Source organism: Eleutherodactylus coqui, chromosome 13, assembly GCF_035609145.1.
Source record: "Eleutherodactylus coqui strain aEleCoq1 chromosome 13, aEleCoq1.hap1, whole genome shotgun sequence".
Taxonomy (NCBI): Eukaryota; Metazoa; Chordata; class Amphibia; order Anura; family Eleutherodactylidae; genus Eleutherodactylus; species Eleutherodactylus coqui.
In genome coordinates this window covers 100,704,560-100,727,740 of record NC_089849.1, presented here as the reverse complement: position 1 = coordinate 100,727,740, position 23,181 = coordinate 100,704,560, and the positions used below count along the sequence as shown (strand labels likewise).

The 23,181-nt window shown below is 45.6% G+C and overlaps 1 protein-coding gene and 1 long non-coding RNA gene across 7 annotated transcripts; both read right to left on the bottom strand.

Moving 5' to 3' along the window:
• Nucleotides 1–62: 62 nt before the first annotated feature.
• Nucleotides 63–1,843, bottom strand: LOC136587826 (uncharacterized). The gene is made up of 2 exons (XR_010787503.1): nucleotides 1,223–1,843; nucleotides 63–900 (listed from the first exon to the last, which is right to left on the bottom strand). It is a non-coding gene; the product is annotated as an uncharacterized lncRNA (long non-coding RNA).
• Nucleotides 1,844–1,849: 6 nt separating this feature from the next.
• On the bottom strand, nucleotides 1,850–22,852 carry ZNF207 (zinc finger protein 207). 6 transcript variants are annotated; one of them, XR_010787502.1, is made up of 14 exons: nucleotides 22,703–22,852; nucleotides 22,093–22,219; nucleotides 19,856–19,994; nucleotides 19,620–19,769; nucleotides 16,581–16,656; nucleotides 16,424–16,500; nucleotides 16,175–16,329; nucleotides 13,281–13,373; nucleotides 12,337–12,579; nucleotides 12,007–12,166; nucleotides 11,203–11,298; nucleotides 10,851–10,918; nucleotides 10,177–10,225; nucleotides 1,850–3,126 (listed from the first exon to the last, which is right to left on the bottom strand). XR_010787502.1 is itself a non-coding variant. In XM_066586598.1 (12 exons), exons 1-12 carry the CDS (start codon nucleotides 22,741–22,743, stop codon nucleotides 10,911–10,913), a joined length of 1,365 nt encoding a protein of 454 aa, XP_066442695.1. In that variant the 5' UTR covers nucleotides 22,744–22,852; the 3' UTR covers nucleotides 10,668–10,910. The 6 variants fall into 6 exon arrangements, 3 of the variants coding, with proteins under 3 accessions (XP_066442695.1, XP_066442694.1, XP_066442696.1); XR_010787500.1 differs by having other exon boundaries at nucleotides 1,852–3,126; nucleotides 10,851–11,298; XR_010787501.1 differs by lacking the exon at nucleotides 1,850–3,126 and having other exon boundaries at nucleotides 9,554–10,225; nucleotides 10,851–11,298.
• Nucleotides 22,853–23,181: the final 329 nt, after the last annotated feature.

The window sequence follows — 23,181 nt, the reverse complement described above, 5'->3', positions numbered from 1 at the left end:
GAGAATATGGCTTTGTATCCCACACAGGCAATGTATGTGTGTCACAGAATAAATATACAGAGTGCATGTAATGGGGCTGTGAGGCCACTTAAAAGTTTATTGCATAATTGAGAGATTGTACTTGATTCTGCAAAGAGTGGCAAGCCTGCATAGTGTTAGAGATAAGTGTGTGGCAATGTTCCGGATTAAACAGCGTATTCGTAATGGTTACAACTGATATGGCACAAGGAGCACCAGTAACATTGAAACCCAACTGAAGTGCCTGTACAAGGATTGTCTACTACTTGAAGTGACTGACATTCTTTAGTGACCAAGTAGAGATGGTTATAATTAGCGGCACTGTGTGCTTCATCTTACCTCTCCCCCGCTGGCTGACATTACACACTGCAATCACTGCAGTACCAGGGATTAGAAATACAACCATCGACGCTCCATCATTATACAAGGACTTGGTTTTTGGCCTTCAGCAAATGCTTGTACATCGCACAGGATCTGGCCAACAATGACTTCTTCCTATTACAGCATCGATTCTACTACCATAGCGACGCCCTTCCTACTTCATTGATTGCAATAGGTACTTCAAGTGGTGCATTGGAGTGTATGGTCATACAGCCCCCTGGACAGGGGAGCCAGGTGTCCTTACTGGATTCAATTAAAATGCATCAAGATAAAAAGAAATCCTGCACTCCATCCAACATCCATAATAACTGGCAGATTTCATACAATTAAGAGACTAGTATAAAAAGGATATCGATCACACTTGTGCATTTCAGACGGGTTGGGTTTTTATTCTTGGTGGAACGTCAGCATAGTCCCCAATACCAATGGTGAAAAACAAAGTCATCCACCCTTTCACAGGGGAGCGTTACTTCGCAGAGAAAAAGACTGATCAACAATCTCCTATTGAATGGAAAATACTGACTTCTGAGTTTATTAGCAGCAGATAAGTTTGACAGTAATAAACAATAGCACAGCTCACTAGTAATTCAGAACAATTGGGAAGACTCTTTAACCCCAGGATCCAAATGGCCTCTGTTATAAAACTTAATGCATGTTTTCCAACACCACAACTGGTAAAACTATTGAGATAATGACATTGCACAAACCAGGATTACTAATATCCTATATCTGCTCCCCAATACATGTTCTAAGACTTCTCATAGTGCGGCCTACAATCATCACGCTGAATGATATGAACTACACATACAGAACTACAAGTCACCTGCAGTAGTTTGTGGCGCTCACACAGATGACATCTAGTCCAACCACCTATGGAGCCCAATGTTGTAAGCAGGTTGCAGACTTCGTTCAGGGTGCTGAATAGACCAAAGGGACACATTACCAATTGTGGAGACTTCTTACTACAAACAAACATCTCTGCTCAAGGAAGTTTCCTATGCTTGGATACAAATATAACTAGTAGATACTTTCTAATAGTTCTTACTATACACAGCACTCACTGGTATAGAATCATTATCAAAGGGGTTTTTTTTTTCCCCCTTAGCTGTACCAGGGGTTAAATATTCTTCCCTGGTTTCAAGCATTAAGTATAGTTTAGGCCCTGCAAAATGCTTGACCCCCCTTCACTAAATAACTTCTCTTTAACCCGTAACCCAATTTTGTTGCATTCTGATTTGTGCACTTTAGGGTCACTACAAACACCTCACTAGTTTGAATTCTAACTTTATACCACTTATTAGTGGACTTAGTTTCTACCAAAAACTATGCGAAAAATTTGGCATCAAGTCGCATTTAGGCCACATCCCTTTTCCCATGTCAGACGAGTTGTAAAAGTGTCCAAAAGTACCAAAAAAAAAAAATAAAATTTTTTTAAATGTGGCGAGACACGTTCAACACTTTAATACTGTGGTCCCTTTAATAGTAAATCTGCCACAGTGTATTTTAAAGAACTGGGCCTGGTTTAAAGAACCCCCCCCCCCCCCACACTACAGTTGCACTTAACACAACACCCACCGCAGCTCCCTGATGGAGCTGAAGATAGGGCAGCAAGGCTATTAGGCAAGAGTGGAAAATAGCAGGTGGCAACCTGACATTTCTACAGGCAACAGAGCACCAAGGTGATTTCTGACATTAATTCCATCTAGTAGGGGGAATGTTATTACTTAAACACAGCAGCTGCAGAACATGCAACTTCCTATCAATTTAAGGGAGGAGCAACAAAAGGAGGAGGTTCCTGCAAAAGTCATCTGCAACAGTCCGCTTATGTGGCACTGCTCATCTCTACATACTGTGACTGTCCGGTCCCAACGCTTCTATACATTTACTAGTCTATCATGCCCATTATCACGTCTTCCATCTTCATGGAGCCTGCGAGTCAGATTGAAGAGTGAATCTATGGATGTAAAGTTCCCAGCGGTATCATGCAGAGGTGAGGCTCTGCAGCGCCAGGGTCACATACAGTATGCTCCAGCGGTTCAGGCTCCTGTCGTCCAGCTTTATTAATGCAGAGTCTTAGGACAGCCGATGCCTTACTATACAATAAAAGGGAAGCTTGGTACTCACCAAAGTTGGAGGGCAGCACTTACCCTGCAGGATATGGGGCACGCACCTTGGGAATAAAAGTCTCAAAACACAGGAAGAGAATTGAGAAGAGGCCTAGGTCAGACAGACAACACTGGACAGGGGAAGCAGCTGGGATGACACAAGGTGACAAACGGATGAGAGGTACAAGTTGCAATCAACATTCACTTGAAACTCTCTACCTCATGGAGATGGAGGCAGTGGGGGACAAGGCTGCATGGGTCTGGATCTAACCTCGTGGGTTAATAGGAGAAATCCCAGAACTAACCCAAGAGGATGGCAGCGGCAGCAGCTAGGGGACCACATGGAGGTTTATGTATGTCTGCACACAGCACAAGCTTTCAGAAGAGTAAACGGAAGCACAGGTAACATGCATACAGGTTAGCAAAGCAGTGGCAGATAGAACATCACACTGGTCTATGCTCTATAGGGCTGTATACAGAAATAGAACTGCAGAGACCGAACCCTCACCCCAGATACAGAGTGCAAGTTAGAAAGAAGGAAATGTACAAACACAGAGTACTTACAGGTGACAACTAACCTGTACTGGCAGTGCTGTACTCACTCTTCTCTACCAGTAAGTGGCTGAATTAACAGAAACATAAAAACATTAACACAGATGTGGCAAATCTGTGCCCTATCCACCCCTGGCAGAACACGCAAACCTCAACACTACAACAGCGGTCCCACAGCTAAGAGCAGAGTCTCTCTCCAGGACCAAACTTCTGTGCTGCTCACAAGTCATAACAGGAGTTCAGGGCTCCAAATCCCACAGGATGACATTCTGTTGCCTGCGGCCACCACTCGGGGGAGCTCACTTTATACAGATTGACGCAGCAAACACTGAGATCAATGATTACAGTGTGCTCCCCCTGGTGGTTGTTGCCAGCAGAAAGCATGTCAGAATGTCTATGAATGTGAGAATTGGGAAAGCTCAGACCTTTACAGAGTATCAAGTCAGCACTGAATTTTTAGTCTAGGAGGGGTTGGACTTGTTATTTGTATAGCACCAACTTATTCCGCAGCGGTTTCAGGCAATTTGTTTATTACCCCCTCAGTGAGCTGGGTACTCATTTTACTAACCTCGGAAGGCCGAGTCAACCTGAATCAGGATTGACCATTGAGAGCTTAGGACTCAACACTCTGCGCCTCCCGAGGCCCGCCACTGGATTTTTAGTCTAGAACATAAATTCTAAAGCTGCACACTCACTTTTCAAGGCAAAAACAACGGAGAATGAGAGGGACTGGCGACAACCCCCTAGTTGTAGGAGGATCGGGACATCTGGTAGTGGAAGAGACTATTATGGGACTAGTTTCACAAGACAAAAGCAGCAGGCACTGAGCTTGTGTCATGAAGTCGGTACAGCGGTCCTCGCCGTCCCTAAATTAGCTGTCCATCATCCAGGCGACCAACAGCAGTGGATATGTGGGCACTGGCAGTATTTGGCAGGTGACCCGATACACTATTGAATGGTAGCAGCGCCAACAGGACTTTAGGCCTTACAAGCAGTCCATTATTGGTCACTGCGCTCCCAGCTACAATACAGTCACTTGTAACTTTTACATGTATACAGAACACATGTGCCATTTACGGCAGTCTGTATTCTCATCTAGAGCTCTGTAGTCACCGACTAATAATTCCTATACCAGAAGTCTGTTTACAGCAATCCTAAACATAGGCGAGGTGCACCCATGTTAAAAAAAAATCCCATTACATCTGCAAAATACAGATGTTGTTCTGTTCGGCCTCTGCCCGCACTCCACGTGGCCACTGCATCTTCCATATGCCATCTGTTTTTCACATCCACAGGAGGAAAAAAACTGAACACAGACCCAATTACTTTTCCTGCATCTCTTAAGCAGACAGCACTTGCACTGCATATGGATGGCGTCGAGTGATTTTTGGCGTTTTTGTAGCCCATTTAATTGATTGGAAGTCTCATCCGAAGATCAGATCAGAAACGCAAATGCTGTGAGTCACACCCCCACCCTCCCCCCCCCTCCTTACAACCCCAATGTGCATTTAAGAACATTACTGTGCTGGCGTCTGGCGGGCACTACTGCTCAATAGTGAGACTGGTGGCGAGTCAGGGGCATGAGCGGGAAGCAGAGCAGCGAGCTGCAGCCCGTGACTTTCGAAAAGGCAAAGTCCGGCCACTTAAATATAAAAAGGCAAAAAAAAATAATTTACTGGGGGCCCCTATTGGTCTCTGGCTCCATTTCAACAAGGGCCAGGAAGTAGAATCACGGACTGCTATAGCAACATACGTGTCCAACTCAAAGGACCAGGTTGGCGCCAGTAAACCAAAAAAAAGGAAATCGTAACTCTTATTAAATTGACGTAGATGTCTGAGGACTCTTTGTGGGACAAGTTGTATTTTTCACTGGTACTATTTAACGCATCATATAAAATGTACTGAAAAACTTTTAAAAATTCATTATAAGTGAGGTTGGGAAAAAAACAAAAAAACTAAAACAATTCCATCATCTTTGGGGGAGTTTTGTTTCTACAGCGCACAAACTGCAACACAAATGACCCGATAACTTTATTCTATGGGTCAGTACGAGTAGCACGATACCAATTTTATATATTTTCAAAGATTTAATTTTTTAAAATTTTCTGCCATCTCCTGACAGCCATAACTTTATTTTTCCGTTGACACAGTTGTGCGAGGGCTCGTTTTTTGCGGGATGTCCTGCAGTTTGAGTTGATACTATTTTGGAATTTATTTTTAATAGCTTTTTATTGCATCTTTTCTTGGAGACAAAATGACCAAAAAAAGAAAAAAAACAAGCACAGTATTTTTTTCTGACGACGTTCACCATGTGGGGTAAATGTGTTACTTTGATAGCTCAGACTCTTACGGGCGCAGCGGTACCAAATATGTAACTTTTCTTTTATTTAGATTCTTTTATTATAAACATGGCAGGGGGTGGGGGGGTGGGGATAAACTTTTTATTAAGTAGCAAAATTTATTCATCTATTATGCTAACTTTTTCTTTGAGACAACAACTTGCAATGTTTTGATCGCTCCTGCAGTATGATGTAATGCCACTATCAAGCCACCCCACGACCACGTCTCCATAGGCATTCTGCCACGACAGCCCTGTGGCCTTTCAGAAGGCGGGGGGCCATGACACTCACACGGCTCCCTGTGATCTCAATGCAAGGAGGAAAGCAACATGACCCCAGAACATAGGCCGGGCGATTTAAATGCTGCTGTCAGAACTGACATTTAAGGGGTGCATGAGCCGTGCAGCTTATCGGAGCTGTTGCCGCCGGGTGTTGGTTGTAAGAAACCGCCGCTGCCCACATTGCATGGAGGGAGATGCAGGACAACTGTACGTCCTATGGCGTTAACGGGTTAAAGTGTTTTTGTTTTGTTTTTTGAACAAAAAAAAAAAAAAAAACACTAAGCGGACGGACAATCCCCCTAAATGTTGCACATCTAGGATTTCCAGCATTTCCTAACAGCCACGGATTGGAAGCTATTGTGCGAGATCAAACCATTCAGATATAATAAAAATTAAAATCGCTGTCAGCAATTTATATACAGTGACTGACCACTTTATAAGAGACACCGGCCCTTTGAGGATTGGTACTTCCATGTATGGAAACTAGAAATGTAACTCCGAAGTGCAGCATGCAATCAAGTGAGCAAGTTTTCCATGGAACAGAGTCAGGCCAGGCTCACATGAGTGTTACAAGAATACGCTGTACCAATCTCCCACAGGCGGCTATGTTAAAAACTCACAAAATATATGTGCGAGAAAAATCGTAGCATGTTCTATCTCGGCGCTTACTGCGCGAGCATACAAGATCGCACATGGCAATAGGCGGCACGCAACCAGTACACAATGCCATTGTGTACTGGCTGCGTACCGCGTGCGGATATCTCGCAGCCAGCAAGCTACGAGATACGCTCATGTGAGCGCGGCCTCAATGTGAATCCATAGAATTGGGGGGGGGGTTAGCGATCTGTGCTAGGAAGGCCTGGGCTAGCATACCAAAAAACTACCATCCTTGTGAGATTCCCTCGTACAACAAAGAATGGAGTGAGCAACGAAAATCAAACACATTGCAGCTGAATACAACACCAGTGCTCAAACTAAGGTGCGATCACACAACTCATCGTTCCTGCATGGTTGGGCTGTAATAGCAGGCGACCGGCTCCCGTGCTAATGCTCAGAAAGGAAAAACGGCACAAAAATTGGTTCACTGTGCAATGGAAAATCCCCACCTGGTCATACAGTCTCCGAGATCTGCTGTATGGTGCTGCTGGAGGGAAGGGGGGGCCCTGTGGTCCCACCAGTCTCTTCAGGAAAGGCTACCACCTGACCCGCTGCAGTGGTCTGATGTGATGCTCCTGGCACCATGGCTCTCAGCATCCAAGTGGTGATGCCAGGAAACCGGAACATGGCTGTTGCAGCCTCCGATTGGCTGCAGTGGTCAGGTGGTAGCCATTCCTAGAGAAAAAATGGGAGGACTGCAGTGCTGCAGTTTAGATTGCAAGGGGATAGCACAGATAAGGACAGCTTTTTGGTTTTAAATTGGGATCCTGTCTTATTTTAAAGCGACATGGAGAAACAAAGGTGGCCGAACCGGTTCTCCAACTACCTGATAAGACTACCAATACATACCATGCACAGCGTGTACGGGACCTTTCTCACATGGCGGAATATTCCACAACAGCATTGCTGAATACGCCCTCCTGTGGAATATTCAGCCCCAAAATCCATATTACATAACCCAGTTTTGGAATATTCTGTTCCGTATGAAAGGTCCCCAAGTCACTACATGGTGATCGGACCAGCCAGCACTAGTTAGTCATACCAGCTGTTGTGAATTAGACTTATGCCGAGTGTGCATCAGGGAGTCAGAGAAGCTGGTGTGGCCATCGTATTTCTCCAGGACCAGAGGGTCGCTTGTGTCACACCAGGACAACCCCCTTTAATGCAACTGACACAGATGTTACGATCTAATTGACCTTTATCAATGAGGTGGTCAGTCAACATCAGCCTAAGGGTTCCTTCACACTTGCGATCGTGAATGATTTCAGCTCCTAATGGAATCTATGCTATAAGGAATTTTGGATGTTGCGAAGGCAAAAGGAGGTCCAACGTGCTACTAAGTGGTTGTCTCCCCCTGCTGAGGCCGGGCGGGAGGAGAGGAACTCTAAATAAAACTAGCTTTGAATCATTGATGAAGCCAACAAATTTTTTCTTAAGCTGTATAACATGAGCTCTATAGGCCTGCCCGGTTAAGATAGGGTTACACAGTAACTTTCACCTGTGCAACATTAACATCTCCACATTGTATTACTAAATTGCAACTGTGTTGAAGTTGGAATCCAGCAGGCTTGGAACTTTGGTAACTGTTGTATCAAATTTCCCTCTGCTAAAGGTCCATTCACACGGGACGAAAGTGCTGGTACACATGGAGGCGGCGCGGGCCGGGGAACGTTCTTTCCATCACAGTAGACAGTCAGTTGTTCAGAAGTAAACGACTGCTGTTTACACTGAATGGCTCGTCGTTCAGTTTTCTGCATGCAGGAACTGAACAGTTCTCATTTGGTAATTGCGTGCAAGAGGGCCACTGGCGTCATCCTTGCCTAAATGTGTATTCTAGCCCTATGTCTAAACACTGCACGAGCGCCAACGGCCTTAGCGGTGACATCAGTGCTTGTGAAGTCATTTAAATGACCGTCAGCCGCATTAAAAGGGCCATTACACACAATAAGTCTGCCCCATCATGGTACAGCTAGCTTAACAGTGCCATTAATGAATCTTGTATTCTCCATTACCATTATATGGAAACACTGGAAACAGGTTACGGTACCTGTGATCACACAGCTGCATTATTGCAAGAGGTCAAAATGTACTGTGGCTGTTTACTCTTGTCTGCAGACAGCAAGGGGAGCACCAAAATGTTAAAGGGGTTGTCGAAAAGTTAAAGGAACTGCACTAAATGAAGAAAATGTTATACAACTGACCTGTTACATTCCCTGCAGCTCCAGCACAGACTCTGGTGGTCCCCAACAGTGACATGCCATACGTCCAAGTGACGACTGCTGCCAGTCACTGTCCTCAGTGGTGATGCCAAAATGTAGGACAGCTCATCGCTGCAATAAAATAGACTGGACCACCAGTGCTGGAGAATCTAATAAATGAGCAAGTTTTATAATATTTCCTAAAAAAAAATAAAAAAATTTACATTTCTTAAACTCTCCAACAACCCCTTTAACAACTTATTAGGCTGTGATCACACGGGGCGGAATTGCCGCAGAATTTCCACCTGCAATCTTGAACCCGAGCCTACGCAGCAAATTGCTGAAAGTGACATGTAGCGTGGAATTTAAATCTGTGGTATGTCAATTGTATCGCTGTTTCCGCTGCGTGCTCTCTTCGGGGAGAGATGTCCGTAGCAGAATACAGGTGGACAAGCCGCTTCAAACCCGTCGGTTTCGAAGCTGGCTTTCCGCTGTGGTCACTCCGTAAGATTTTTGCCCCGTGTGAACTCAGACTTACAGTACATTCTAGGCTTACAAATAATCCTTAATGTGGCTTACACATATTATGTAAATATCGGTCAAGCCTGATGGAGGAAAGATCAGGATCAGGCATGAGGTTAACAAGCCCAGGGGTGGTTGGCCTGACATGCATGTTTATAATGCTCAGTAGACAACTATGCTAAGAGTGTGGCCATCCGGTATCACGCACATAAATGCTACAATACTGTCCATAGCACCCTTTCTGGAAAGATGAAGGCCAAGATAATTGGTTGCTATGGTAACATGGACCGTTCTGTTTATATGCATCAAGGGAAGTTATGCAAAATGTAGCCATAAGCCACACACACACGGGCAAATTTGTAGTGAGCCTAGCATGCCATATTATTAACTCCCCCCCCCCCCCCCCCCAATTATACTACAGACCAGTCACCATGGCAAGTATCGTACGGTAATCTGGTGAAGAGGCTGGGTGTGAGTTTCAGTGATACAGGAGAAGATGGTCCGGGTCACACAGATAACTTTATTGAACAGTACAAATTAATCATATACATGACATATCCATGCTTCAGCACATTGCTTGTAAGATGTGACACTGACTGCATGTCTGACATCCAGACCAGAGGCCAGGAGGCATTACTGTCTAGAGCACAGGAGAACCTGACCCCAAATTTGGTGGAGGAATCACACGGTCTATTATGCCAGGCGCACAGATTGAAGACGTAATGATGCTGGATTTAGGAGGATTCATAGAAAGCACTGTGTTTATAGACAGTAATGCAAAGAGTCTGGACATCCGCAGACTGAACCAGATACTGAGCGGAGAACAGTGCAAACAAGTCAGTGTCACCAGTGGCGAATTGAACCTCACTGTCCAGAGACAACCCCTGACCGGCTAACACTGAGCGCTATTCCTGTGCACAACTCATCTAGAGTCGGAATCGCTGAGGTGGCAGTGAATACGGTTTAAAGCAGCAAGTCTTGTTAAACAAAAACAATGAACCAGCAGAATTCCTACATTACTGAAAACGGCAGGGGCCTTCACCAAACTTGCTGCAAGTTTGGGGACATATATATCCAACAGCTAAGGCTGTGAGGGCCCCTGAAGAAAATAAATGCCACTTGCCTCAGATTGAATATGGCAACACTGAGACTCAGCCTGTGCTAGGGCAGTGCTAAGGGGAGAAGAAAAAGGCTCATTTTAGAACAGGTTTCAGTAACTGATGTGAAGCACATGCAAAATTTATTTTACAGATCCATGGATCTACAGTCTACCACAAATCTTTAGCCAATGGACCAAACCGCCACTGTCCTTAAGTACAGAATGCCATTTTCCCAGTTCCAATATAGTAACTAGACCTGTACAAATGGCTGCCAGAGGGCCTCTTCACATAGTCAGCGGGATTAATGGTCTGGAGGTGAAGGCAATTACTCTGGACATAAGATAGTACAGATGTTGCTACATGGGAAATGCACATCAGGCAACTGGGCCATTACTTGGTAGAAGAGGAGCAACATCTGCAGGTGATGAAACCTGGGGAGAGAAGGTTGCAAATTGCAAGCAACTGTACAAACCTTGGAAGTGGCTCCGCAGCTGGCAATTAATAAAAAGTCAAGAAAAGTTTCTCTCGTTTTATTACATAATACGCAAGTGAACAATACAGAGGTCAAAGGACATTTAGATACAATGAATAGTTACTGCCTTCACCAACTATAGTTGGGGACCAGGGGTCCAACAGCCCTGGATGGAGCTGTGAAGGCATCACCTTACATAGAGCAAAGTAATGTTACAGAACTTGCCTTGTGGTGGTATTTGGCGCCTTCACAATTAAACGAACCATATTTACTTATACGCCACTTCTAAAAACCTAGATGGAAAAGAAGCCATACAGTATAAATTGCAACATCAGGAAAGTGTCCGCTATTTATGTCCCTGAACTCTCCCTCCCCAGAAATAAAAAATACCCTCCCCAGTGTAAAGAAATGTCCAACAGTTCCTGGTATGCAGGGGGAGATGGCGCGCGGCTATTTACACAGCACAAGGTGAAAAAGGGATTAATCTCCAAACCTATTTATATGCAGCACAGTCAGTAGCGGCCACCTTGAGACATGACAGGAGGTCGCATTCCCATCAGCGGTCGTGGGGGCCCACCTTGGTATTGTGGGACCATAGGTGGTGCTTGTCCGAAGGGAGGTATTGCACCTGGGTGAAATCCAGGCATGCCTTGGTGCGGGTTGCCAAACTGACCTGGAGAGAGAATAATAAAAACAATTAGGAGAAATTAAAAATCTCAGACCAGTAGTAGGGGGAGGGGCGAGGAAAGGGCTAGGAGAAGGATCTTTAAGGCGGCTAAAGGTTTATGATGCCAGAACCGGGACAGCATAAACCCTGGACAAGGATACCCTTTGCCCACTGTGGGTTTTTTTTCTTTTCTAACGCACAAAAGGAGTGAGCTGTCAGTCTTCATGCAGAAGGTGGGAAAAGCCAGCATGGCCCGTTCCTGTGATTTGGAGTTCAGCTCCGAGTCAAACTAACAGTTCATTTATTCTGAAACATCACACGGTTTCACAATGAAGTACCTAGGGAGGCAATAGGCAACCTTATTCCAGATGCTGCCCATCAGGGCAGAATGAACCCGATGATCGAATCGGCTTACCAACTGAAATAAGCACCATAAGGTGGGGACTGTTTAACAAAGTTTAGTGTCTAATCAGTAGCCTGATGAGTAAATACATGTGCATGAAACATTAAAGCATTTCTGGTATCTATATAGATAGATATTTACCCTCATGAATCTGGACAGTAAAAGTAACAATCCTGGAGCAGAGTATAAAAAGCTTTACTCACTGAAGACTCAAGTAAGAGCACAAAGCTTTTTTTTATCCTGTCAGGTATTTGTACTTTACATATAGAAAGGCAAGATAATAGAGGATGTATCAAGCAAAGGCGACTCACCATGAGGGGGCATAGGGTGCCTCATGCCAGGCTGCTGATGTGGCATACCAGGCTGTGGTGACATCATAGCTCCAAGAGGATTTACAAGACCTCCCATTGGTGCCTGGCCAGGGCGAGGCAGGTTACGCTGGTATTTCAGAAGCTGGGCACGTTTCTCTTCCTGAAAAACAGCAAGACACGAGGGTCGATTATTGCATACAAAAAGTTTAAGTTTCACACAAGGGCAAACAGAAGCATTTAACAATGTCATGCTAATGAGTAAAGGCAAAAGTAACATGGGATCCTAGAGATATGCCTGTTAGTAAGTCACAATGAAAAGTCAGGACTTACCAGTGATATATCCTCATCTGGATGGATCAACTTACTAGTAGCACTAGTAGTACTCAGGGTAGCAGGCTTACTTGTTATGGAAGCAGCCGGTTTAGCAGCAGTGCTATTTGTGGTGCTAGTGGTTGCCATGGTTGATTGGGTGTAAGCAGGAAATGTTGGTTTAGGATGTTCAGATGTTGTAATTGTTGCATTGTTCAAGGGTTTAAAGTCTGTGCCAACTGGTCCTGCCACTGTTGCTGGAGCCTGGTAATAGAAAATCAGAAACTGTCACTTTAAGAACAAAAGAAAGTTTAATGAATTGCAAAGAGCAAAGTCAGGCAACCACACACAGCAAGAAGAGCATCAAGCTCTACATGGCTAGGGAGAACATGGAGAATGAACAGACATGTTAACCAGTCCCAGTCCATAACAGCACCTAGAACAAAGATCACTAGTCATACATGAGCGAAATATGCATGCACAGAATTTCCCAAACCTGGAATGAATTTACAAAAGCAAAGAAAACATGGACTGTCTGAAAATAACGGTCTCCCTTTTGAAGCCCCACAAATTCACTCAGTACCCATGCACATGGCTGTACTACAGATCTGTGCGGTATGGACCACTGATACAGCGTCTATAGCCACAGAGCCATCAGATGCTGTATTACAGAAGGAAAGGTGCCATCTACAGTACAGGGACTAAGCACAAGTTGTGAGAGCAATAGCAGGTAATAAATATTCTAAGGTTGAATGTTGATGGTGGACGTACTAGAAGGCACACATTCATGCACTATGCCAACAATGCCCTGTAAATGCAACGCATGCATTAACCCTTTAGATCAGTGTAAAAAAAAATGCAAAAATTTTGAATATTCGTGGTTAGGAATACTGTAAAATTATGGACAGAAGTCCAAAGGGTTAATATGTGAAGCAAAAAGCTAAATACTGCAATTTCCTGCATACTTGTATAGCACTAGGAAACAGAACTTTAGCAGGTGCAGAGAGGCTCTCTGAACTGGAGGACGATGAAGCTGAACTGGTGACAGGTGATCCCATCTGCAGCACAAAGAGAGGAAGCAGTGAAGAGAGACCACAGGTGACCGACCAGTTATCCCCACCCCCTCAAAGGGATCAGGCAAAAAGGTGACCTACCCCTTTGTTACCCCACCACACTCCGATCAGCCCAAAGATGGCCAACCCCTTCAGGGTCACCAACAATCACATGGATCAGCGCACAGGCGAGACTCATACAGGGATCAGACCTCTTACATTATCAAACATACTTTCAATTAGGTAAAAAGCAGAAAACCAAAGATTAACCCCTTAATTACCAATTTCTTAGTTTTTATTTTAATCGTCTAGAGACGTAACTTTAAAGGGGTTTTCTGGAATTCTTTGGTGGGTGGTACGAAGTTCGTTTAAAAAAAAACAAAAAAAAAACACCCCACATGCTCACCTCTCACTGCGGCAGCGGTCACACGGGTTGTTAACCTACATCATCGCTGCAGCCAACCAAAAGCCAGTATCTATATTAGCAGTCCACGTCACAGATTTACAGGATGTAACAAGGCCTACTGACGTCATCTGTGAGATGCCACAGTGCCGGACCGCTGTTTCGGCATGGGAAGGCGAAAACTATAATATAAATCTGGATTCCATTTTTATGGCGTCCAGGATACAGAATAATGCAATAACCTTATTCTCTGGATCAGCACTATTCCTGCGATACAAAGTTTATACAGATTTGTATTCCAAGAGCCAAAACTGTTCTTGTTTTTCCATCGACACAGCTCTACAAGCACCTATTTGCAGGATGAGCTCTAGTCTTCACTGACCGCATTCTTGGGAACAATTTGATCACTTTATTTTCTTTTTGTAGGAGGCGAAGAACAAGAGCCACAATTCTGCCATTTTTTTCTTGTAGTGTTCATTACATGGTATAAATGCAAAATTAATTCAGCTGGTCCATGATTACACCGATACCAAATTTATATCGTTTTTAAGCTTTGCTACTTTTTCACACTTAAGTCCCCCCCCCTCTAATTGCTGCATTGAAAGACTGATGGCATTTCCAGCCCCCATCCCCATGAACAGTGCGGTGCGCGGTTTGGGGTTTTTTTGGAGCCAAGTTAAGCCTTTTAATGGTACCATTTGTTAAAGCCTATGACTTTTTGATCCTCCTTCATTTAGCGTTTTGGGAGGAGAAATATGCAAAATTAGCTATTTTGGTCAAGTTTTCTTTTATATATTTTTTCCCGGCGTTCCTCATGCAGGTTAAATGGGCAATTTTTTTTTACCTGGGTAATTAAGAACACTGCGATGGCAAGTTTGTAGGGTTTTTTGTTTCTACACAGCAACGGGGAGAGGTGAAGTTTTGATTCTTTTATTTCTTTTGTGTTTCCCCCACTAGAGAACCCGAATTTCATTAGTTTTTATAGTTTCTATAATACACAGCAATACTTCACTATTAAAGTAATATACTGGCCCACGAAACTGTCCTTGGTCTACCATCTACAGTGACATATGAGGTTCAGCCATCTTCAGACCTCCAGGTGCCATAGCAACCAATCAACATGATCACATCGCCGAGAATCCCCATAGTCAGCCCTTTACATGTTGCAGCTAAATGGCTGGTATCAGAGGATTCTCCACTCCTAGCCATCAGAGCTGGTGCCTGACTCAGGAATCATCAGAACCCTCCCCACTCCTACCGGCATATGAGGTACATGCCAGCCTTATTCTGATGCGTTGTAAAAAGGTGTACTGTTCGGAATAAGCCCCTTTTGGTGGCTGCTGTAAAAGGGCGTGGCGGTCAATAAGGGAGGGAGGTTTAATCAACGTTATCCTAAGGCCAGGTTCATACGGGCCAATTTGGATTACAGATTCCTCATTTGCTGTCTGCGAGGGAGATCTACGGTAAAACCTGGGCATTGAAAGACAAGTATTTTGGCTTTTACGTTCACACTCGAATACAAATTGTGTATTCCGCGAGTGAAGGAGAAATCGCAGCATGCTCTATTTTTCTGCGGAATCTATGACAATGGGAGGCTGCCTGACCCGCAGCCCATACACAATTTATGTGTATGGGCTGTGGGTACTTACATAAGTCACTAAGCAAAGAAATAAAAAAACACAAAAAAAAAAACCTTTACTGCGCATGACCACCGGCGAGCTGCCACGGTAATTCGCAATACAGTAATAGCAGGTAAGGAGAGTCACCAACGGGGCTCAGACGGAATTTCCTGAAGGCATCCCACATGCAGAATCCGGTCTGCCTGTTAGAGTCTGGCCTAAGGCCATTTTCACTCATGGTGTAAATGCTGCACAATTTCCACAGCATTTACAGTACAAGCCACGTGGAGATTTCAAAAATCTTTTTCCTACGGTACAGAAATATTACACAACAAATCCGACAGTTCCTGAAAAACTCGGTGGAATCTAAATCCACAGCATGTCTATTTATCAAGCGGATTCCAAACCATTGAAAAAGGATTAAAATTAGCTGCAGATACACAATTAAAAACAGTCGAATCCACACTATTTTAATAAAGATTTGGCCACTGTGAATTTCTGCTGCAGAAAGCCCACACTAGATACGCCACGTACAGGAGCTCTCACCTAATAGGCCTTACACAGCTGAGCACCTGAACACTCCATAAAGAGAGTTCAACACACTGACAAAGCATTCTATGGCCATTAGAGGCATCTCTAGGAATATAATGTATAGAGGACAATGTATACAATGGTGATCTCCCAACTGGCCTGTCACTGCCTCCTGTAGGCTCACAGTTGTAAGTTTAAGTCAAGAATTACAATTCCGACACAAGATAAGTCTCAGTTCAGATAGTGATCCTTACCTGCCCAGCACTGGGGAAAAGTGGCTTGGGCACAGATGGCATGGCTTGGGCAGACGTACTAGGATTTGGAAGTCTGCCAACACCTGGAACTGAGATAGGCTGAACCTGTGTAACAGCCGGAATACCTGGACGAGGGCCCACTGGTGGCGGCACACCTTAAAAGGAAGGAAAAGATGATTATGGAGGGGATCATACATCCATTAACACGAATACTTGCAATCATAACTGCTCAACTGTCAGTCAACACACCTGGAGGCAATCCAGCCATCATTCCAGGGGGAATTCCAGGAGCATGGTGATGCATCATGCCACCCATTGGTAACATCCTGACGGAAGAGTAAAATAAATGAGTAAACTTAAAATCTGGTAAGTAGCTTTAAATAAACAAAAAGCAAAACATACTAACCCATGCGGCATTCCAGGCATACCAGGGGGAATCCCAGGCATTAGTGGTGGCACTGTCGTCATTAGAGGAGGGATTCCTAAGAGAAAAACCATTTATCAAAACAGTCTAAAATAAAAGCTTTGTTGCCTATTGCAACAAATCAAGAGCTAAGCTTCGGTCTTAGAGCTTATTCACACGAGTGTATATTGGCCGGTGTTTTCATGGTCGGCCGATATACGCTTCCATCTGAGCAGTTCCCCTTCCCTCCCCCTTATCGGCTTTCTGCCTCTCCCCTCCACTCAGTCTGTTTGCAATGGGAGGGGGTGGGGCGGAGCTAAGCTCTGCTCCATCCCACGCACTCCCATTGCTAGCTGCAGACAAGGGTGGAAGCTTAGCTCCACTCACTCCCATTGCAGAGAGCCGGAGGGGAGGAGAGAGAGGCAGAGAGCCGGCGGGGGGGAAGGGTCTGCTAAGATAGAAGCGTATATCGGCTGGCAAAACGCTGGCCGATATGCACTCGTGTGAATAAGCCCTTAGAAGTATAAGAAATCAATGCTGAGGTCTGATTGTAGCCAGTAGCAACTTTTTCTTTTAACCCCCTAAAGACCAGGCTGTTTTGTACCTTACAAACCAGACACACTAGGCATTTTACCCATATGGTGGTTTTAATGCCCTATTTTTTTTATCTTCAGCTGCCAAAATTATTTTTACTGAGTTTTTTTTCTTGTGACATAAGGAGATTTTTTTATTAATATCTTTTTCACTAACTTTTCTGTTTTTTAGTTTTATTGGGGGTAAAAAGCTAGAATTTTTTTAAATTTAGGCCTAACATCCACTGTGGATGCACTGAGGATCATTTATAAAATGCTTAAAATGATTTTTAAATGCTTGCGGGTGATTGGGGATTGCGGTTTTTCTTCTGCACGGAATTACACTGATGCAATGCGCATCATCCACACGGAAAAAACCTGCAACCCCACCCCCAAGCCTTTTCCCCGCCTCCCTAATTACGTCTAACCTTCAAATCCGCAAATGCATTTAAATGTATTTGCGGATCGCCGACTCCCATAGACTTCAATGGAGCCAGATCCGCAATGAAAATGGAGCAGGCTGCGATTTTAGATCTGCGCAGATAGTAAATAAATACCATAAAATCAAATCTGCGGACCTAAAATTAATCGCGGAAGCTCCATTCATTTCTATGGGCCTCAAATCTGCGCAGATTCCGCAAATAAAATCAGCCCGTGAACATTGGGCTTTATAGTTATTTTTATTAGTATATTTACGCTAAAATAAAGGAACGGGTTACTCATTTTGTTTTGGACGCTTTGATATACAATATGTATGGTTTTCGATTAAAGAGCACATACGGCGACGGTTTTGGTTGTCGTCGACTGTTATTTTCTTTATGTATATATTTTAATTTTTTCTGTAATTTTGTTTTACTTATGTAATTTTTTTTTTACCATCTATGTTCCCCATGACATCATTAGACCTCTGGGGGACACGCCCATGTTTTTTGGTTTTCTTTTAATTTGATACTTTTCCACTGTAGCTGAGCCATCCAAAGAAGCCTCAGTTACAGGGAAAAACATCCCCTGTAGTGACAATAGTAACTGGCAGAGCTGATCAGGGTCTGCTATTACCCTGCATCTCTGCTGTAGCAGGGAATCCCAGCGGTCACATGACTGCCAGCCTGTGTAGTGGAAGTTATACTTTCAATATTTAGTACATAGCGCTCATTGAGTGCTGTGTACTCCGGAAAGAGGGCAGGAGGGTTTTTATCAGCTGTGACTAACAGCTGACAACCCGACATGCTTAATTGATTGCAGAAGCAGAGGCTTTAAACCCCCACCGTATTTTTACTATCATCTGGGTTTAAAGCCCAGGATCAAGCTCAGTAAATTTGGTCCTTAACGGGTTCCATCAGCAGCAGCTAAGACTGAAGATCTAATATTAAAGGGGTTCTCCCACAACTTAAAATTGCTTCACAAACAATCACTGTCCTCCTCGGTTGCTGCTGACCAAGATAAGTGACTACTGCAGCCAATCACTGGGTATAGAAGGTCACTGTTGTGGCTAGTGATTGGCTGCAGCAGTCACATGTCCTGGTCAGCAGCAACTGGGAAATAGTGATTATGAAACAATTTTAAGTAATGGGAGAACCCCTTTAATGATCAAGTAGATAGCATGCATACTACAGTTCCATTAATGCGGGGACCTTTGAAACATAACACACAGTAGTTTATTTAGCCAGGGAGGGGGGTCCCAGCAGTCACACCCCTATCTATCAGAAAGTGATTTCCTATTCTGTGGATAGGGGATAACAGTCTATCTTAGTACAACCTATTTAAATGTACATCCACAAGCACCACAAATGCTGCATACGTCCACAGTGGAGAGCACAGTAGCAGACAAGTAGGAAAAAACAAAACCACTATGGGTGCGTTCACACGAAGATGATTTGGAGGCAGTAAAAACTGGACTTTTTTGCGTGGCTTTTACTGCATCGAAACCCCCCGCAGTGAATGCACTCCTAGGGTATGTTCACATGGCGGAATGCTGAATTTTCTGCAGCGATTTCAGTCTATGAAAACCGTGGCATTTTGCCATGGTGCAGCGCATGGAATTTGCCCTGTCAATCGGCAAACACCACGTGCAGAATTCCAATGCACCATTTCCCTTCTTGATGCGGAAACTTACAGAAACATGATTTTTCAGGTCGGAATTCTGCAAGTGCATATTGCCCATGCGCATTTGGGGCAAAATACTGCAGGTTTTCAGAAGCGAAAATTCCTTAGCACAGCTCATCCACAATGTGGAAAGTTTCCACAGATTTTTAAATCCATAGGTTCATTTTGATTGCCGATTTTCCCCACAGATTTCACCCCACTCAATGTAAATGGGAGAAATCTATCACACTTGCAGATTTTGCTGCACATTTGCAATCGGCATTTCTGCCACCTGTGGACCCAGCCTGAATAATAAAAATGAGAAGAGATCAGATTGTGCCCTACACCAGGTAAGTCACCAAGAGGACTCATGTACCAAAGTGCTCACCTGGAGGCATGCCTGGAGCACCCGTTAATCCATGGAGACCTGGCAGGTACCCCTGCTGGGCCTGCATTTGGGGTGGGAATGGATTTGATGGTCCGGACTCATCATCGTCCTCATAGTCAGAGTCATCCTGTTTCTTCTTCTGTCCATCGGCTGGGAAGAGCAGAGAACAAGAGGAGTCATTAGAAGAGTCAGAAAAGAAGTCCCCGAAGGCCTAGTACTCGCAGCATAAAGCATACCTTGTGTTTTCTGCTCAAGTAGTCTCCTCCTCTCCTCCATATCTTTTTCAGGAATTCCTTCCATTCCATAAATTTCTAGTTCAATGTCTGTTCTGCCAGGGATGGCATTGGGTACAGCATCAATGGTCTCCTTGTGTACCTACAGAGAAAGAGCATCAGTGTCTAGAAGGTGGCTACATACACAGATGGACAAAGAGGCAAAAATCGGGCACCGATTGAGGAACATGGAGTCTCTATTGTACCTCAATACATCTTATACAAAGACATACAGAATGTCATAATTCCATCACATGTCGCGACAGAGTGCCGCCACGCATCACCCAGCTCCGCTCGCTAAGAACACTTACACGGAACGATTATTCTTCAGATTGTCGCTGGATCGTGCAAATCTGAATGACGATAATTCAGTGTAAAGGCTGCCAGCAAACGGACAGATGAGAATTCATTCTCTTATGGTTTGTTCAGCTTAGGCAGGCGTAACGTTCATATATTAAAACACGCGCCCGCCGTTCACGAACAACTTCCTTTTTACTCTGAATGGGGAGAAGCGACCGGAAGCGATCTCCAACTGCTCCGCCTCCAATTAATGAGTGATCATCGCTCCTTGTGATAATTGCTGCCATCATCCCATCTGCTCACTTGCCTCCGTACGGATGCGACTATTAACGGCTCTATATTATTAGCCATTAGGTATCCGTACATTATAACCATTGTGCCCTCGCTGTGATGGAAGTCACCCTGCGTGCAATGGGAGGTCATTCCAAGTAAGACGACCTCCATCACAGCGAGGGCACAGGAGAGTATGTGATAGACCGGAGTTACACATCGCAGCCCGCGCCAGTAATTCGGCGGGCTGAGGGGCACAAACACTAAGGATCTGTTTACACCCAATGATCATCGTTTGAACAAGCGGGCGATGTCAGTCAGACCACTCCCTCTCACCGCCTTGTAAATGCTGTACAACGCCTCCATTGACTTCAGTGGGGCTTCGCAGACTAGCGTCCGACCGCAGAGTTTCTAATGCCACGATTTGTATTCGCAGTTCGCCCTAGTTTTGTGCCCTCTTTAATGCGCCTCATCACCCATCATAACGACGGTGGGTTAAGGGAACGCTGCTGACGGCATTTGAGAACAGCTCGGAATAGGCCGTCCGCTCGGCCCGCATGTTTACACAACAAATACATCTTCGGCGTGATCAAACGAGAGTCGCTCATATTCGCTGTATAAGTGGCTGAGAACGACTCGCGAATAAGCCAAACGATTTGTGGTCCAGCATGAACTATGAACGAATGAGCTAGCGTTCGCCGTTGGCTGCGCTCAACTTTCGCCTCACTATCGCTCGTATGAACATTTTTTTTAACCGATAATCCGTGTAAAAGGCCCTAAGTTCGGTCTCCTGCACATCACCGGCCCGTGTGCGCGCAAAATCAGACCGTGATCGGAGATGTCTTACTGCTGCATGGCCCGGTCTCCATGAAAACGGACCAGAACATGGCGAGATCCACCCCCCTGGTCTGTCAGACGTGGGCATAGAAACCGCATGAGTAAAGGCGCCCTAAACCGCAGTCACACGGTGCGGCTATAAACGGACAGAAGCTAAGCTGCGTTCAGGCGGAGCGATCGCTCCAAAACAAAATAACCAAAATGTGACTGTTTTGAAGGATAAATCGCTCATCGCGCGACCGCCGGCCGTGTTTACCGCGTACAACAAGGGCTCATTTCCACATGGATCATGCAGTGCTTTACCGCCGTGTGCGGCAGCGATTCTCCATTCCGCTCAGGCGGTCATGCGCAGTGCGACACGGTTCGTTTTTCTTTTACCTTCCCCGCTGCATACTCAACGCCGCACCTACGTAATGTAACAGTACGCACAGCGCCAAATACGTAACCCGTAGGGCTGTCCGCTCGTAATACGCGGTGAACTAGAAGGGCCTGGGTTTGGTTTATTGCACAAGCAACGAATATTCGCAAGTCAATATAAAAATCCATATACGTTCACTGACGCCATTTACAACGTAACACGCAAGGAAAACACGTTCTTGGCCCAACAGTGTCTTAGCGGTCATCTCGTCCCATCATGGTCGCCTCGTTCGCTCATACAGGCACAGATTGCAGGGATTTCACCAGAGCCGTGCCTGCAGTTACAAGCACTGGCCACTATACTGCGGTCGGCGCTGTCAGCGGGCACACAATCAGCTGACTGATCACCCAAGGACAGTCACATCCAGCGTCCTCACCTGCATGCAGTGGATGGCCAGCCCCGGCCCCGTGTACAGCTTCTTGTGGCAGATGTGGCACTTGAAGTGTTTGGCCTTCTGGTGTTGGATCAGGATCTTCTCGTCATCGAAGTCCCGGTTACAGTACCTGCGGCCGGTGAAGGACAACACAGCGACTACCGGACACCCCACAACCCTCCACACACCGGAATACCGGGCGGACACCTCACACACAGCGGACTACCGGACACCCCACAACCCTCCACACACGGGAATACCGGGCGGACACCTCTCACACAGCGGACTACCGGACACCCCACAACCCTCCACACACGGGAATACCGGGCGGACACCTCACACACAGCGACTACCGGACACCCCACAACCCTCCACACACGGGAATACCGGGCGGACACCTCACACACACCGGGGGAGCCAGCCCGACTACCGTGGGGAGGGGGAACAGGGGAGACACGGGGCAGGAAGGGGACCCAGGCCGGGAGGGGGCAGGCGAGAGGTATTACTCATGGCTTCAGAGAGACCCGGGCCGTGAGGAGGCAGGCGAGAGGTATTGGTCACGGCTGCGGGGAGGCCCGGCGACCAGCCCCGCACACTGCAGTGTAAAGGATACCAGCACCACGGCTTCAGCTGCTTCTTCTTCTTCCGGCCCATTCCGACTATCCCGAGATCCGCGAAAGGAGACGGCCAGCAAGCGGTGCGAGGAGCGGCCACAAAGACAAGACAAGATGGCGCCGAGCGTTACACGCCACCTCCAACTCCCACAATGCACCGCGGCGCGGGCGGGAACACTGCGGACACGCCCACGAAGGGGGAGCGTTACGGAGATCCCCCTCACAATATACTGCCGCTCTGCTAGATCACACACGTAGCCCATCACAGGGGCAACACACTGTACCCTCTCACAGAGCTCTACAGGGGGGCATTTAACACTGTACCCCCCTCACAGAGCTCTACAGGGGGCATATAATACTGTACCCCCTCACAGAGCTCTATAGGGGGCATATAACACTGTACCCCCTCACAGAGCTCTACAGGGGGCATATAATACTGTACCCCCTCACAGAGCTCTACAGGGGGCATATAATTCTG

What these genes read in the sequence shown, in the direction of transcription:
- ZNF207 (XM_066586597.1), bottom strand. Translation starts at nt 22,743, where the DNA reads ATGGGCCGGAAGAAGAAGAAGCAGCTGAAGCCGTGGTGCTG. An exon ending in GATGGCTGGATTGCCTCCAG is followed by an intron (nt 16,330 to 16,423) that starts GTGTGTTGACTG and finishes CTTCCTTTTAAG; the next exon opens with GTGTGCCGCCACCAGTGGGC. An exon ending in TGTTTCCTAGTGCTATACAA is followed by an intron (nt 12,580 to 13,280) that starts GTATGCAGGAAA and finishes TTCTATTACCAG; the next exon opens with GCTCCAGCAACAGTGGCAGG.